The sequence below is a fragment of the Lontra canadensis genome, unplaced genomic scaffold (genome assembly GCF_010015895.1).
Source record: "Lontra canadensis isolate GAN:19392208 unplaced genomic scaffold, GSC_riverotter_1.0 scaffold36, whole genome shotgun sequence".
In the NCBI taxonomy this organism is placed as follows: Eukaryota; Metazoa; Chordata; class Mammalia; order Carnivora; family Mustelidae; genus Lontra; species Lontra canadensis.
The window spans coordinates 13,741,993-13,755,721 of NW_022631030.1; the positions used below are offsets into that span (position 1 = coordinate 13,741,993).

At 41.8% G+C, this 13,729-nt stretch overlaps 2 protein-coding genes across 9 annotated transcripts in view; both read right to left on the reverse strand.

The window, feature by feature from the left end:
• The window catches only part of NFRKB (nuclear factor related to kappaB binding protein), a 38,862-nt gene extending 34,734 nt beyond the window's left edge, over nucleotides 1-4,128 (reverse strand). Inside the window, exons 1-3 of one of the 3 annotated variants that reach the window (XM_032868921.1) lie at nucleotides 4,092-4,128; nucleotides 2,950-3,034; nucleotides 962-1,116 (exon numbers count right to left, since the gene is read on the reverse strand). In XM_032868921.1, coding sequence (XP_032724812.1) covers nucleotides 962-1,096 — 135 coding nt within the window. In that variant the 5' untranslated portion in view covers nucleotides 1,097-1,116; nucleotides 2,950-3,034; nucleotides 4,092-4,128. Of the gene's footprint in view, nucleotides 1-961; nucleotides 1,587-2,949; nucleotides 3,035-4,091 lie in introns of those variants that run through there. The other 2 variants (XM_032868922.1, XM_032868923.1) reach the window with 2 other exon arrangements.
• A 1,365-nt stretch (nucleotides 4,129-5,493) lies between these two features.
• Nucleotides 5,494-13,729, reverse strand: part of PRDM10 (PR/SET domain 10) — a 96,301-nt gene continuing 88,065 nt past the window's right edge. For all 6 annotated transcript variants that reach the window (XM_032868929.1, XM_032868926.1, XM_032868927.1 and 3 more), the window contains 2 exons: nucleotides 11,091-11,194; nucleotides 5,494-8,430 (listed from right to left, as the gene is read on the reverse strand). In XM_032868929.1, coding sequence (XP_032724820.1) covers nucleotides 8,230-8,430; nucleotides 11,091-11,194 — 305 coding nt within the window. In that variant the 3' untranslated portion in view covers nucleotides 5,494-8,229. The remainder of the gene's footprint in view (nucleotides 8,431-11,090; nucleotides 11,195-13,729) is intronic.

The window sequence follows — 13,729 nt, forward strand, 5'->3', positions numbered from 1 at the left end:
CAACCCAGGATTCTAACCACCTACTAGGCATCTCTTTCATGCATGTACCGAGAGCACCTTGGGGTCCAAACTGTCCCCCCGCAAGTCTATTTTTGCAAACCACTTTATTCCTGTGTCGCAGTTCTGCCCAAGTAGGTATGTAATAAAGTAAGTGTTTGCTGACTAAATGAGTAACAGAAAGAGATTTATCTGAAAGAGTGTGCAAAGAAAACATGGATGGGAAGGATATATATATCACTTCAGTAGTTGTTACTTCAGGTGGCAGAGAGAATAAATGGTGGCATTATTTTATCTATAATGTTTGACATACTAGGAAAGAAAAAATCTGAACCGTAGAGGACTAAATGCAAGTATCTCCTAAAACTGAATGATGTACAAATGAATGCTTGATATGACACCCTACACCTGTCTGTATATGTGATAATGGCAAAAGAAAGGAGATAAATAAATCACTTTTTGGCATACACAATGCCTTACACATAAGCACTTAATAAGTGGGAGACACCTTAATGATGATGACGATTACATAGCCTGCCTGTGAAAGGAGCCAAAAGCACACGGATATCCCATCCCAGGACATGTACTACTAACGGACTAGAGTTTACCTGCTTGATGGACAGATAGAGTATGCCTGGATTTTGTTTCACGATCCGCAATGTGGGTAACAAATTCAATGTAAACACATCCATAATTCTGTCCTTAAAATATCTAATTTCTTGTTAACTGCTCAGAATTATCTGGTTAAAAATAGGGCTTCGGTATATAGCTTATACTTTCTTCTCCGAACACATTACTAAAGACTTTACACTAAAAAAGTGAGAGATATCACTCTGGCTGCATTGTAGAAAATGAAATCAAAGGGTACACATAAGACTGAAAACCTTCAATGTGTGGAAAAGGTTTAGAATAGTGGTTACGGGCAAGGTGACAGAAAGAAGATGGTGGTGTTGCTACTACTTACATCCTCCAAAAGGTCCTCGGGCAGACTAACCCTGGTGCCCCCCAGGAGGCAGTCTTCCATAATACGAGTGCCATGGCCATCTCCACATGGACCCAGTTCCAAGGGATCCGTCAGCATATGGTCCAAGGAATCCATTGTTTATGTTCCAAGAAAATCTACACAAATATATGCAGTCATACCTCCAGATAGAAAGGTAGGAATCCCAGGGGTCTGGTTGATACTAACACTCCTTCAAAAAATATTCTGGCCCAGAAAATAGTCAAACTCAAGTCCAGTTTTAATATTTTATCCTCCTACCTTAACTACAGCTACACACCTCTTCTCTCTTCTACCACTGCATTCTCATCTCAATCTTCAAACCTTTTCTAGCAGGTCTCCTGCTGCTCAGAATGCTTCTACAGTAACTCCCAAATCTGCAGAATTTCTTATACCTTCATTTTACACTTGAGCAAAGTGAGACTTAGAGATTAAACAGATAACTGATAAACAGATCAGAGTTCATAACTTAAAACTTCTCAGGCCAATAATCTCTCTACCATAAGATAATTTCTTGGAGTGCCTGGGTGGCTCGGTCGGTTATGCATCTTCCTTTGGCTCAGGGCATGATCCCCGGGTCCTGAGATCTAGCCCTGCATCAGGCTCTCTGCTCACTTCTCCCTCTCCCTCTGTCCCTCACCCTGCTCATGCTCGCTCTCTCTCTCTCCCTCTCTCAAATAAATAGATAAAATCTTTAAAAGATAATAATTAAAAAATTTCTTTAACAATTATTGCTTTGTTTTTTTAGTAATTCTTTGTTATGCCTTTCTGAAGAAAAAAATCAACCATATAGACTAGTAAAGCTCAGACACTAACAATAAATTATTTAATGAGGGCCTCTTAAGTGCCTGGCCTTTCGTGAATCTCATTTAATTCCTACAACTGTGCAACACAGGGTCATCAGATCTATTCTACAGATACTAAAACTGAGGATCAAAGTAGATAAATAACTTGCCCAATCTCAGCAGTAATGAATGAATGAAACTCAGGTCTGCCTGACTACAAACACACATTCTTAACACTACACCTCCTATATAAACTGTCAATTGCAATTCTGAAAGGGGAGCATGTTAATATGACTTTAGTCCACATAAACTCTAGGGTCTCGGGACACCTGGGTGGCTGTCTAAGCGTCTGCCTTTGGCTCAGGTCATGATCCCAGGCTCCTGGGATGAGTCCCTCAGCAGGCTCCTTACTCAGGAGGGAGCCTGCTTCTCCCTCTGCCTGCCCTCACTGCTTGTGCTCTCCCTCACTCGCTCTCTGTCTCAGAGACAAATAAATAAAATCTTAAAACAAAAACAAAAACAAAAACAAAACAACTTGGGAGTCTCCAAGCATTTGACCACACCACCAGTAAACTTAGTAGCTAATCTGCCAACTAAGGGTCCATCTGGTATTTGTAACCATGTAAATATAATGCTATTTTTTTCCTTCCTGTAATAAATGAACACTGCTGGTCTTCTTTGTAAATGTACAAATCAACACATCTTCAGAGGGGTGTCTGGGGGGCACAGTCGGTTAAGGGTCCAACTCTTCTTGGTTTTGCTCAGGCTGTAATCTCAGGGTCGTGAGATCGAGCTCTGTATCGGGCTCCATGCTCAGCGGGGAATCCACTTGAGATTCTCCCTCTTCCACTGCTCCTCCCACTTACACTCTGTCTCTCAAATAAGTAAGTCCTTAAAAAAGAAAAAAAAATCTTCAGAAAGCATCTCATTAGGCTAATGGCCTGAATCAGCTGTAAAGCTGAGGCCATAGGACTGAACTAAACTAACAGGACCACAAGGAGTATGATCTCAATCACTCTACAAACATTTGCTAAATCAATTCTATCTCCTATTCCTACCAAATGGACTAAGAAGCACAATAAAATGGAAAGAAAAAACAAAACAGACTTAACAGTCAAAATGCCAAACTTCTAGCCTACTCTCGGTGACTTTAGGCAAAATTCTCACCTTGCCAAGGTGTCAATTTCCTTATCTGTAAGACAAAGGGGAGCTGTTCCAGGTCCTCTGTACAGTTATTTCCAATCTTGGAATCCTACAATAAATAATCTCCAGATAGATGACAGTTTTTACGACTTAATGAAGTAACAGAAACACAGTAATGTAACGACTTCTGATCCCAAAACTCTTAAATGATAAAAAGTAGAGCTGTAATACCACTACTAAAATAAGCATCTTCCCACAAATTATCTCAAGTTATCTTTTAGAGATTTCAGATGTATGTACAGATACTGCAGGAAGATTAGTGTCGGACAAACCAGACGGTCTCCAAACAACTGTGCTCCATCACCTTTCAGTACATGGGGAATGACAACATCCTGAACGTTGCTGGTGCCTAAGTAACTGAAGCAGGTGAGAAAGCACATGGCGCATGAGTTTAACAAAACTTTAAAATAGAAAAATTGGCAGAAGCAACCTGATGCTTAGAGAAAGACACTCTTCATAGAATTGACATAGGACAGTAACTGCAAAGCCAGTGTTCTGACTCTTAGGAGGATCACCCCTGTTTCACAACTTGTTCACAAGTTTCTTCAACTATGATGGATGTGTAGCTAAATTTAATCTATTCGAGTGGCAACCTTTGCCCTGCTAATATTCTGAATAGGATCTCAAAACACAAAAAGCAGGGAGCTGCCAGAGGACTGAAACCCCGGAAGCCAAGGATTTCTGAGTCTTGCGGCGTCCTGAACCTCTGTACCGGACCGGGAGGGTGACTCCCGATGGCCCTTCCTCTGCACCTGGGCTAACCTTGCCTCTTGGACCCTCCCCAACGCAAAAGCTGAACCCTGGGCTGCTTCCGGAGCAAACGCCCGCTCCAAATCCGCCGCCCCTGCAACTAAACCCCTCCCCAGCCAACCCCGCCCTGCCCAAGGCCCGGGTACCGCCCCTCTAAGCTGCACCTCTGCGCCCACGGCCCCTCCCCCACACCGTGCCTAACCCTAACCCCCACCCACCCGGCAGCCCGGCTCCCAACCCGCCCGCTCCCCTGCCCCAGGCCCACAGGAGCAGCGACCCTCGGAGACCCAGCCGCTCCCTCCCTCCGCTCCACGGCTACGCTTTTAACCCTTTCGCCGTCCTGGGCCCGCCCTCACCTGAGTCGCGGGTCTCCCAACCCGCAGCGCTTCTCGGCCCGCGGGCTCCCGGACGCGCTCGCTCCCGCAAGGCGTCTCGGTGCGTGCACGCTCCGGGCTCGGCGGCGGAAGGGGCGGGGTTGCGCGGGGCGGGACCTGGAGGGTGCCGGGGGCGGGGCCTCGCGGGGCGGGGCCTGGGGCGGTGCGAGCCCGCGCTGCTGGGTTTAGGTTGCAGTTTTCACGCGGCCCATGGGCTCACCTGCCGTGGTAGCTTTTTCAGAAAGAACAGTGTCGGTAGTCTTTACCTGGCCGCGAACTGAGGCCCAGGAATGGTGAATGCAATTTTATTCGCCAGCGTTTGCAGAGAGTATACTCTGTACCAGGGACTATGCTAAGCACTTTCTAGCCCCTATCTTTGTACTACAGCTGTCTGCTCTTAAGCACTATTCCCATTTTACAGCTAAGGAAACTGCAGTTTCTTGAGTTTCAGGGAGGAAGGAAAACACAGGAGCCTGTGCCCTTGCGTATCCCCGTATCTTCCTCCTGTCCCTGGGCCCTTACCTTCGGAAAGAAAGTATAAACACGTTGAAGAAATACATTTAAAATTAAACTCGGTAACATTCCTCTGTTAAGAATCTAGGCCCCGGGCACCCTGGGTGTCTCAGTCGGTTAAGCATCTGTCTTCCGCTCAGGTCGCGTCCCTGAGTCCTGGGATTAAGTCCCGCATGGGGCTCCCTGCTCCTCTCGTAGTCTGATGCTCCCTCTGACCCTCCCTCCTCTCGTGCTCTCTCTCAATCTCTCTTAAATAAATAAATAAATAAAATCTTTAAGGAAAAAAAGAGAATCTAGGTCCCTTTCTTATTCACTGGGTCTTATTTAGAACAGCTTCAGACTACTTAATCCACAGCTTCTCCCACCGGGTCCTGCAGAGACCGTCCTCCGGTCCCTCGATTGGATGGAAATGTGTCGGGGAAGCTGATAGGTCAAACTAAGGTTCCTCCCTTGTTGGAAAACAGTGCCCACCAGCCCTTAGTTCCTGCCTATTGGACCATTGGGAGGTTCTTCAATTAGAAAACACCAACTAGAAGGACGGGGGAACACCATTCCATAGTTGTCATCCCTCAGTTCCCTTACATTGTGTCTCTGACCAGACCAGCGTCAACCGAAGAGTCAAAACATTATAAATTGTAATGAACAAAATTAGTTAAGAGATAACTCTCGATTTCGGGTCAGGTCAGATTTCAGGGCTCTGAGAGCTGCACTACGCCTCCTGGCTCAAACCCTAGCCAGCTGCCCCTTTCCCCTCCCAGCTCACTCAGGCACGTTCTCTATCTAATATTAATAAAAATCTTTTTTGTTAAATTAACAATCCCAGTGGTTCTTGTAGCTTCACACATACAAAGAAGATGTTTATTAAAAAAAAATATTTATTTTTACACCTGCTGTAGCACAAGACTATTAACACTATAACTCACTGAATGTACATTAAATGTTCACATTTAAATAACAGGACAGGGTCAATATTTTCAATCTGTGGGTCAACTTTAGCATCTCATGAAGTGCTTTTTAGCCCTAGATATCTTGAGAGTTTTTTGAAAGGATAATTCCAAATCAGAAAACAATTCAAGAAGATCAAAGCAATAGGTTTTTCCAGAATAACAGGAATTTTACATGATGAAATGTCTGTTTATGTGAGCACAAATCAAACAATAAAAATGTAAAATCTGTATGTAACCTACTCCAAAATTTTCACACTGCACTGATTGAAGTTTAGAGTGCCAATATGTCCTAAGAGAAGCCACAATATAAACATTGGCTACATACTTTTTTTTTTCCGTATTGGTCTTCAGATGGCTTATAATCCACCACCTCTTCAAATCCAAGTCCCTTTGAAAAAATCTAATAACTTGGAATGGACGTGCAGAATACCTGATCTTAAAGAAGTGTTGTTTGGCTTGATGGCCGCCTGCATCTCTGGTTGATAATATACAAATTGGTTTTAGATCCTTTGTTTATTCCACATAAGTACAAAAAGAGAGAAAGAAAAAACTTAGATGAGAAAGAAGCAGAGTCCTTCCAAACTATTTTCTTCTGTGTATTTTACAACTTGAAATAACTGGCATAAAATGAACATTCCATTCAGTGATAGTTTTCTCTTGTAATAAGTTATTCCTGAGGGAAGGGGAAGTACCTTGCTGGTTCAAATTAAAAAGGACCCAATAGGGCCAGATTTAAGGTATAAAAATTAAACTGGACCTTTAGCAAAGTCTAATACTCTTCGCCTACAAGTCTTTCTAGACTGGACACTGGGATATTTACAGTTATTATACTGTAGGACTCTGGAACCCAGAGTCTCTGTTTTGTGACTCAGGGTCAATATTTTCTATGGAAAACATCAACATTACGTCTTTGTTACCAAAGATATAGAGTCCATCCTTAGTTTCTACACATTTACCAACTAACTTTCTCAAGCTCCCTTAGTGCCCAGATTTTCAGGGATAACTAAATAAATGAGGTCTCAAAAATAAAGTGCAAAATCTACGTATTAGTAAAGTTATTTCGACAGAATCGTTTCTTTTTCCAAAAGGTGTCTTTACCACAAAGAAGCTACTATACTTTCTTAGTTTATAGAACCAGTTTTTACCCAGAAATGTAAATAAAACAGAATAGCTAACTTCATTTGAAATTGAAATTAGATCTTTCTGTTCGGGAGTGATAAGTTCCATCACAGGATAATTCCTCTAAAAATGTGTTAGTAGGTCACAAAAAATTGTTAAAATACATACCGATTTCTGCAATGTTTTATGTGTACAATTGGAATGCACAGTAAAAAGGAGGGAAGTATTTTCCCCCACTGAATTCATAGCCAACAAGACAGCAAACAAGAACACATATAAGAAAAGCTATCGCTGAGGCAGATTTTTTTCCTCCCAAGTGACAGTATAAAAAGCATAAAGATTGAATTTCTTTCATATCCCTTGTAATTACCTTGACATATAAATGGTCCCCACATTCTTATTTTTCCCCTATGTGTGAAGTTGGTCATCTTTCCAAAAGGTCCAGGTGAGCTACAATATGTCTAAGTTAAAAGTGTTAAAAAAAAAAAAATGAGGGCCACCTTTCCAACCAAACTTAAAGAATGTTCATTTTAAGACAGCATGAGAAGTACTAAAATACACTAAAAGATGTGAGAGTCAGATGTACACCTGATAAGAACAAGGAATTAATCCTGTACCAATGAATGGTAAATGGATCCTGCAAGACAGGACAAGGTTTCAGTGCTTTTCACTTTATTGATATGTAATTATCTTAGTAATTTTTCCTGGTACCGAGATCTCAAACACCTCCTTCTTAATACACCACAACCAGAGAATGGGAGGCAAAGCTTTAATGTGGGAGTTTAAATTCCGCTGACATCAAACAAACCTTTTCTCCTACGGGGAGTCCACCGTGGTGGAGTAATAAGGTAAGACCTACCAGAACAGGAGGTTCTTGCCTCAGTGGCTGAAGGCCAGCGCCTGTGCAAAGCACTACCAATAGTAGCCCAACAACAGTTTTCTCAAAGAGGCAAGTTGTTGTTGTGGTTGTTTTAAATCAGCAATAAGAAAAATCTAGACGACGGTTTTTCCTTCGGAACATCACTGTCAAACCTCTGTTTCATCATCTTTATTTTCATATTCAATAGGCTTCCCTTGTTAAATTACTGAAAATGCAAACTCAGAAGATGAAGCAGTTCTGACCGAATAAAATACCCCTCTCCTTCAGTGCCATGGCTTGGAATGAAGAAGTCCAATAGCCATGGACTTGGCACATCCTTTCTCCACCTTTGGTACAAATGTGATACACCACTTAATGTTTCCGCAAAGGAAAAGTAAGGCCTATCAATGTGTTAAAAAACCAACTCAAGAGTAAGGCGAAGTTTCTCCACCTTGAAATCCACTTTCCCCTGAAAGATCTCCATTCCATGGCAGAAGCTCCTAGGGTTTAAAGAGTCAATTTGGTAAAGATGACCTTGATAAAAGGAGCCCCGGTGTGTGGTTTCCAAATTCTTGAGCGAATGATAAATCTTAAAAAAAGAGTTCCAAGTGTTTGAAGTTTTCAGACTTATGGATGAGAAAAGACATGATGTGACTGCTGGATTCAAGCTCAAGGGTAGACGTTAAGGTTTAGTGATATGCACTTCACTGCTCCCATTCCCATTAGTGGTGGTTGTAATGATATACTGTGTGGACTGCTGCTGGCTGGTGGTCTGGGGGTCCAAGTCACTGTGTGTAGCTTGCTGAACCTGGACTCCAGCGGAGAGAGCAGAAGCTTGCTTTTCCTCCAATTCTGGCTGACTTTCTGATAACACATAATGACCCTAGAATAAAAAAAGATCTTTAGAAATCTGAAGTCTTGAATGAGTGGGGGAGGTTCTGGGTGGAGAGAAAAAGAAGGAATATGAAAGGAAATGTTACAAGGTAACACCAAAATAGGCGCCTATGTGAGTACTTTGGAGGGGATGAATCAGAGTTAATAGACTGCGAAGGTATTTTAAGGGACTGCCTTAGGTGTTCTACCAAATGATACAGTGAAGAGCTCCAGGTACAGAAATTTGCATCACAATCATGATCTATGTGGCAAAGGAAACATGGGCTATTGTACCACTCTTAAGAATTTAGATATTCATAAAGACTGCTATTATGATTTAAGAGTAATACAAAGGAGATCACAGAAGAGATATTTAAAAGTTTCCTTAAAGAGGCAGAATGGCGGGGCACCTGCATGGCTCAGTTGGTTAACCAATTGCCTTTAGCTCAAGTCCTGATCCTGGAACCCCAGGTTCAAGTCCCCCATTGGGCTCCCTGCTCAGCAGGGAGTCTGCCTCTCCCTCTGACCCTCTCCCCTCTCATGCTCTCTCTCACTCAAATAAATAAATAAAATCTTTAAAAAAAAAAAAAAAAAAGAGTCAGAATGGCTCCCAAGACAGGGAGTCAAGATCAGTGGTTCCTAGACTTCAGAATTTCACAGACCAGCAAATTAAAAGTAATAATAAGTATTCTAAAATTTTGTTTTGCCAAGAAAAGTCATTTTTAAGATGCTACTATCAAATCAGAGAAATTTTAACACTCAAAAGTATAAGAAGAGGGGCGCCTGGGTGGCTCAGTGGATTAAAGCCTCTGCCTTCAGCTCAGGCCATGATCCCAGGGTCCTGGGATCGAGCCCCACATCGGGCTCTCTGCTTGGCAGGGAGCCTGCTTCCCCCTCTCTCCCTGCTTGCCTCTCTGCCTACTTGTGATCTCTGTCTGTCAAATAAATAAATTAAATCTTTTTTAAAAAAAAAGTATAAGAACACGATCTTAGAACAATGTCCCTTACCCTGAATCAATTTAGTTTTACAAAGACATGCATTGTCATTATTTTTCCTCTGATCATGAAAACTTCACAGACGTGGAGCTATTTCCTTAAGTTAACGTTTTTAAAGCAAGAATGTGTCCCTTGGCAGGGTGATCGGTCTGCTATATAGGCTAAGAAAAAAGAAGTCATGGAGGAAAACCCAGGCAGTGGCCTTTTCAAGCACTGTCCAGCAAAAAACGTCAGAGACAAATACCCATTTGATTTATCTAGGCCCACGCGCTCAGAGTCCACACTCACCAATCTCTGATTATGATTTAGTTTCCCATGTGGGTCTTTCTTAAGCAGGACGAGGCCAGGTTCTCAGCCTGGGGTCCATGCACTACTAGGTGGTCCACATGTAGGCTTGAGCGATTCTATGAACCCTGGAAAATGTACATTAAATGTGCGTGTGTGTGCGTGTGTGTGTATTATGGCAGGAGGAGGGGAACATCCTTGGCTATAATCAGGTTTTCAAATGAGATCCTGGCCCAAAAAAGGTAAAGAGTCAATGGGTCCCACAGGGAGTAAAAATTGCACAGATTATGCCTATAAGACTCTTCCATTTCACATTAGTCATTGTTTTCACGGACAATAGTGTTCCTCTGGATTTACACACCTCTCCTAAGTCTAGTTAATGTGAGTTTGTGTGCTAAGAAATGGGTAAGCTCTCAGTATGCTTTGGGGGAAAAAAAATCAGTTTTTTTGTTTTGTTTTTTTAATTTATTTATTTGTCAGAAAGAGCACAAGCACAACAGGGGCAGCAGTAGGCAGAGGGAGAAACAGGCTCCCTGCTGAGCAAGGAGCCCGATGAGGGACTTGATCCCAGGACCATGGGATCATGACCGGAGGCAAAACCACCCAGGTGACGCAAAAAATCAGGTTCTGGGGCCACCAGACTACCCTGCTGCTCTTTGAGACATCTTGGGAAGGAGTATTCCCCTGGGAACATCCCAATATCCCTAGCCACTTATGAGTATGTTTCTTAATTTAAATTTACATACTGTTTTCTAATTACTTAGAGGCAGGCCAGCACAAACCAGTGAAGATAAAAACACAGGTAGCAGATACAATCAACACTGACCTGCCTAATCTAAATAGAACAAGATAATTCGTGCCAATGTTTTTCCCCCAAGGGGGGGGGGACTATGCTAACTATTTAAAATAGCTTAAAAGAGCTCCCTAACAGATTCATTCTACTATTCTCTCCCAACCCAGCTGAGGAACAATAGTCATAAATACTTCCCACAAAGCACGTAATAAAGGTGATCAACTACGACTCTGTACACATATGGATCTAGCAGGTTAATTATAGTCATTAATTGCGTAGGTATTTATTGACCATTTGCTATACACCAGCCTCCTGGGAAAGGCACTGAGAATAAAGAGGTAAAGACCAAGACCCGGAATTCACTGTCTGAATTCTGAATTTCAAGGAATTCACTGTCTGCTGGGAAAAGACAGACCGGAAACCAGTGATTAATATACACTATAATAAGGGTTATAACATAGCTCCACAAGGAGTTATGGGAGTACAGAGGAGGTACTTCGAACTCAGGTAAGGAGAGCTGAGGAGTAGGAAATGGGGGTTCGTGGAGACTGGTGTAGTATAACGGACAGGAAAGTCCTCCAGAGCAGGTCACTTACCGGCGTAACCGCCTTTACTTGGCCAGTGGTGACCGGAGTGGCCACACCACTGTCTGTAATCACGAACTGACCTGGGGGAAGTGTCATCATTTGAATCTCCGATGCTGAAAAACAGGAAATATCCATACTTCAGTGGTTTCAGATTTTAATACAAGTTGTAGAAACAAATACCTAGCAAGGGACCACATCCCTCTTTGAGACATTTTCCATAGATTTGCTTGCCGTTAGTCTTATGATATGACTTCCCCATACTCTGATAAGATGATCATAGAAAGTTAGCCCAGAGTTAGCAAATACCAGAAACAATCAATCCATCTCCCCTAAACGTGACTTCTGAATATCCATAAGACAAATATTTAATAATTTTTTTAAAACCTTGGAATAAGTTACAAAGGTTTACCTGTTAGCTCAATATTTTTATCCTTTAATTTGGGATTTGAATCACTGACAGTGTACCCACTATTGCCTACTAATCACAATGTAATCTAACTTGAGTTTTTATTTCACCACCAGTGTTATTAAAGCAAATTAAAAACAAAGCTCACCCTACCATCCAGCTGCTCTTTATATAATATTTTATATATATAATATATATGGTCGTTATATAATATTTCCTTCTGAAAGGAACCAGATCTTCTGGCTTCTGTCTGATTCCAAAGCTGGTGTAGGAAACATTACAGGATGAGCCTACATCACAAGATGAGCTGGGATCATACCAGCATGCAAGCTGCTGTAAGAGACAAGGGGTCATGTAGAAGAGACACAGGGGCCAATGTGAAGATGCTCCCGTTGGCCAACGACAGGATAATCTGGGCATCAGTAAGGGTAATGACTGCAACGGCCTGAAATATATTTACTATGATGACATTCATGAGACAACACTGATAGTAGGACACACACACATACCCCTCATTGGTCACCTTGGATAATACTAGGAAAGAACTCATTATTTTGAAAACTGGGAAATAAAAGAGATGAACTGGTTATTTAAAGCATTTATCCTGCCCTTCTGTGCAAAATGTACCTCAGAGTAACCTATTAGTCAAGGTAAAGATTTTTTCTTTTCTTTTTTTTTTTTTTTTTTTAATTTATTTGACAGAGATCACAAGCAGGCAGAGAGAGAGGAGGAAGCAGGCTCCCTGCTGAGAGGAGAGCCCGACGCAGGGTTCAATCCCAGGACCCTGGGATCATGACCTGAGCCGAAGGCAGAGGCTTTAACCCATTGAGCCACCCAGGCGCCCCAAGATTTTTTCCTTATAGGAGTTTTCTGGGGGTACCTGGCTGGCCCAGTTGGTGGAATGTGCAACTCTTGATCTTGGGGTTGTAAGTTTTGAGCCCCATGTTGGGTGTAGAGATCACTTAAAAATAAAATCTTAAAAAAAAAAAAAAGTTTTCTAAATTATAAGTGAAGAATGATAGAATCAGACTACGACATCTCTGCAATCCGTAACGAAGCAGAGGAACAGAGGGAGAAGGCAGACACCAAACATCATGTGCCTCCTGCAGAAGTCCACACCACCAGCCAGAAGTGTCTTGGAGGGAAAAAAAAAAAAAAAATGAAGCTAAATTTGGTCAAGTCTCCAGTCTACAGGAAAGAAAAGGGACAGAAAAAAGCATCTTAAATGATAATATAGGGATGACAACAGCAAAAACGACAACATGAGAAATTCTACAGAACAAATGACCCGGTTCCTTCAACACATAAACTGCAATTTAAAAGAAAGAGTATACAATAAATAAATAAATGTGTCAATAGGATCTAATTAATTTTCATTAATCACTAATAAATATCACTATATTCCTAAAAAAATAATAACAGAGAGAATACATACAAAAAAACAAAAACAAACCCTCAAGGGCTGTCTGGTCAGTGGAGCATGTAACTCTTGATCTCGGGGTCATGGGTTTGAGCCCCATATTGGGTGTAAAGATTACTTAAAAAAATGAAATCTTTTTAAAAAAATCCCTCAAAAGACATAACCAACTGCAATGCATGAGTCTTATTTAGAACTCAATTTGAAAAAACCAACCATTAAAAAAAAATTTAAGAGGGGAGCCTGGGTGGATCAGTCGGTTAAGAGACTACCTTTGGCTCAGGTCGTGATCCCAGGTCCTAGGATTGAGCCCTGCATTGGGCTTGCTGCTCAGCAGGAAGCCTGCTTCTCCCTCTTCCTCTACCCCTCCCCTGCTTGTGCTCTCTCTCTGTCTCTGTCAAATAAATAAATAAAATCTTTAAAAAAAAAATCTCTGAGACAATCACAGAAATACGAACAGTGGATATTTGATGGTTATTAAAGAATTACTGTCATGTATTTTTAGGTTTGATAACTGTACTGGAGTTGCACTTTAAAAAACATTTACTTGGGCACCTAGGTGTCTCAGTCAGTTGAACATGAGACTCTTGGTTTTGGCTCCGGTCATGATCTCAGGGTTGTCAGATCGAGCCCTGCATCGGGTAAGGAATGCTTACAATGCTCAGTAAGGAATCTGGCTGAGAGTCTCCTTTTCTCTCCCTCTCCCCCAACCACTTCCAAGAGTGCTCTACATAAATAAATAAATAAAATATTTTTAAAAATATTTATGGATTAAATAATACAGATTATTATACAGTTGGGGGATTAGAAGAGAATGATGGGAGT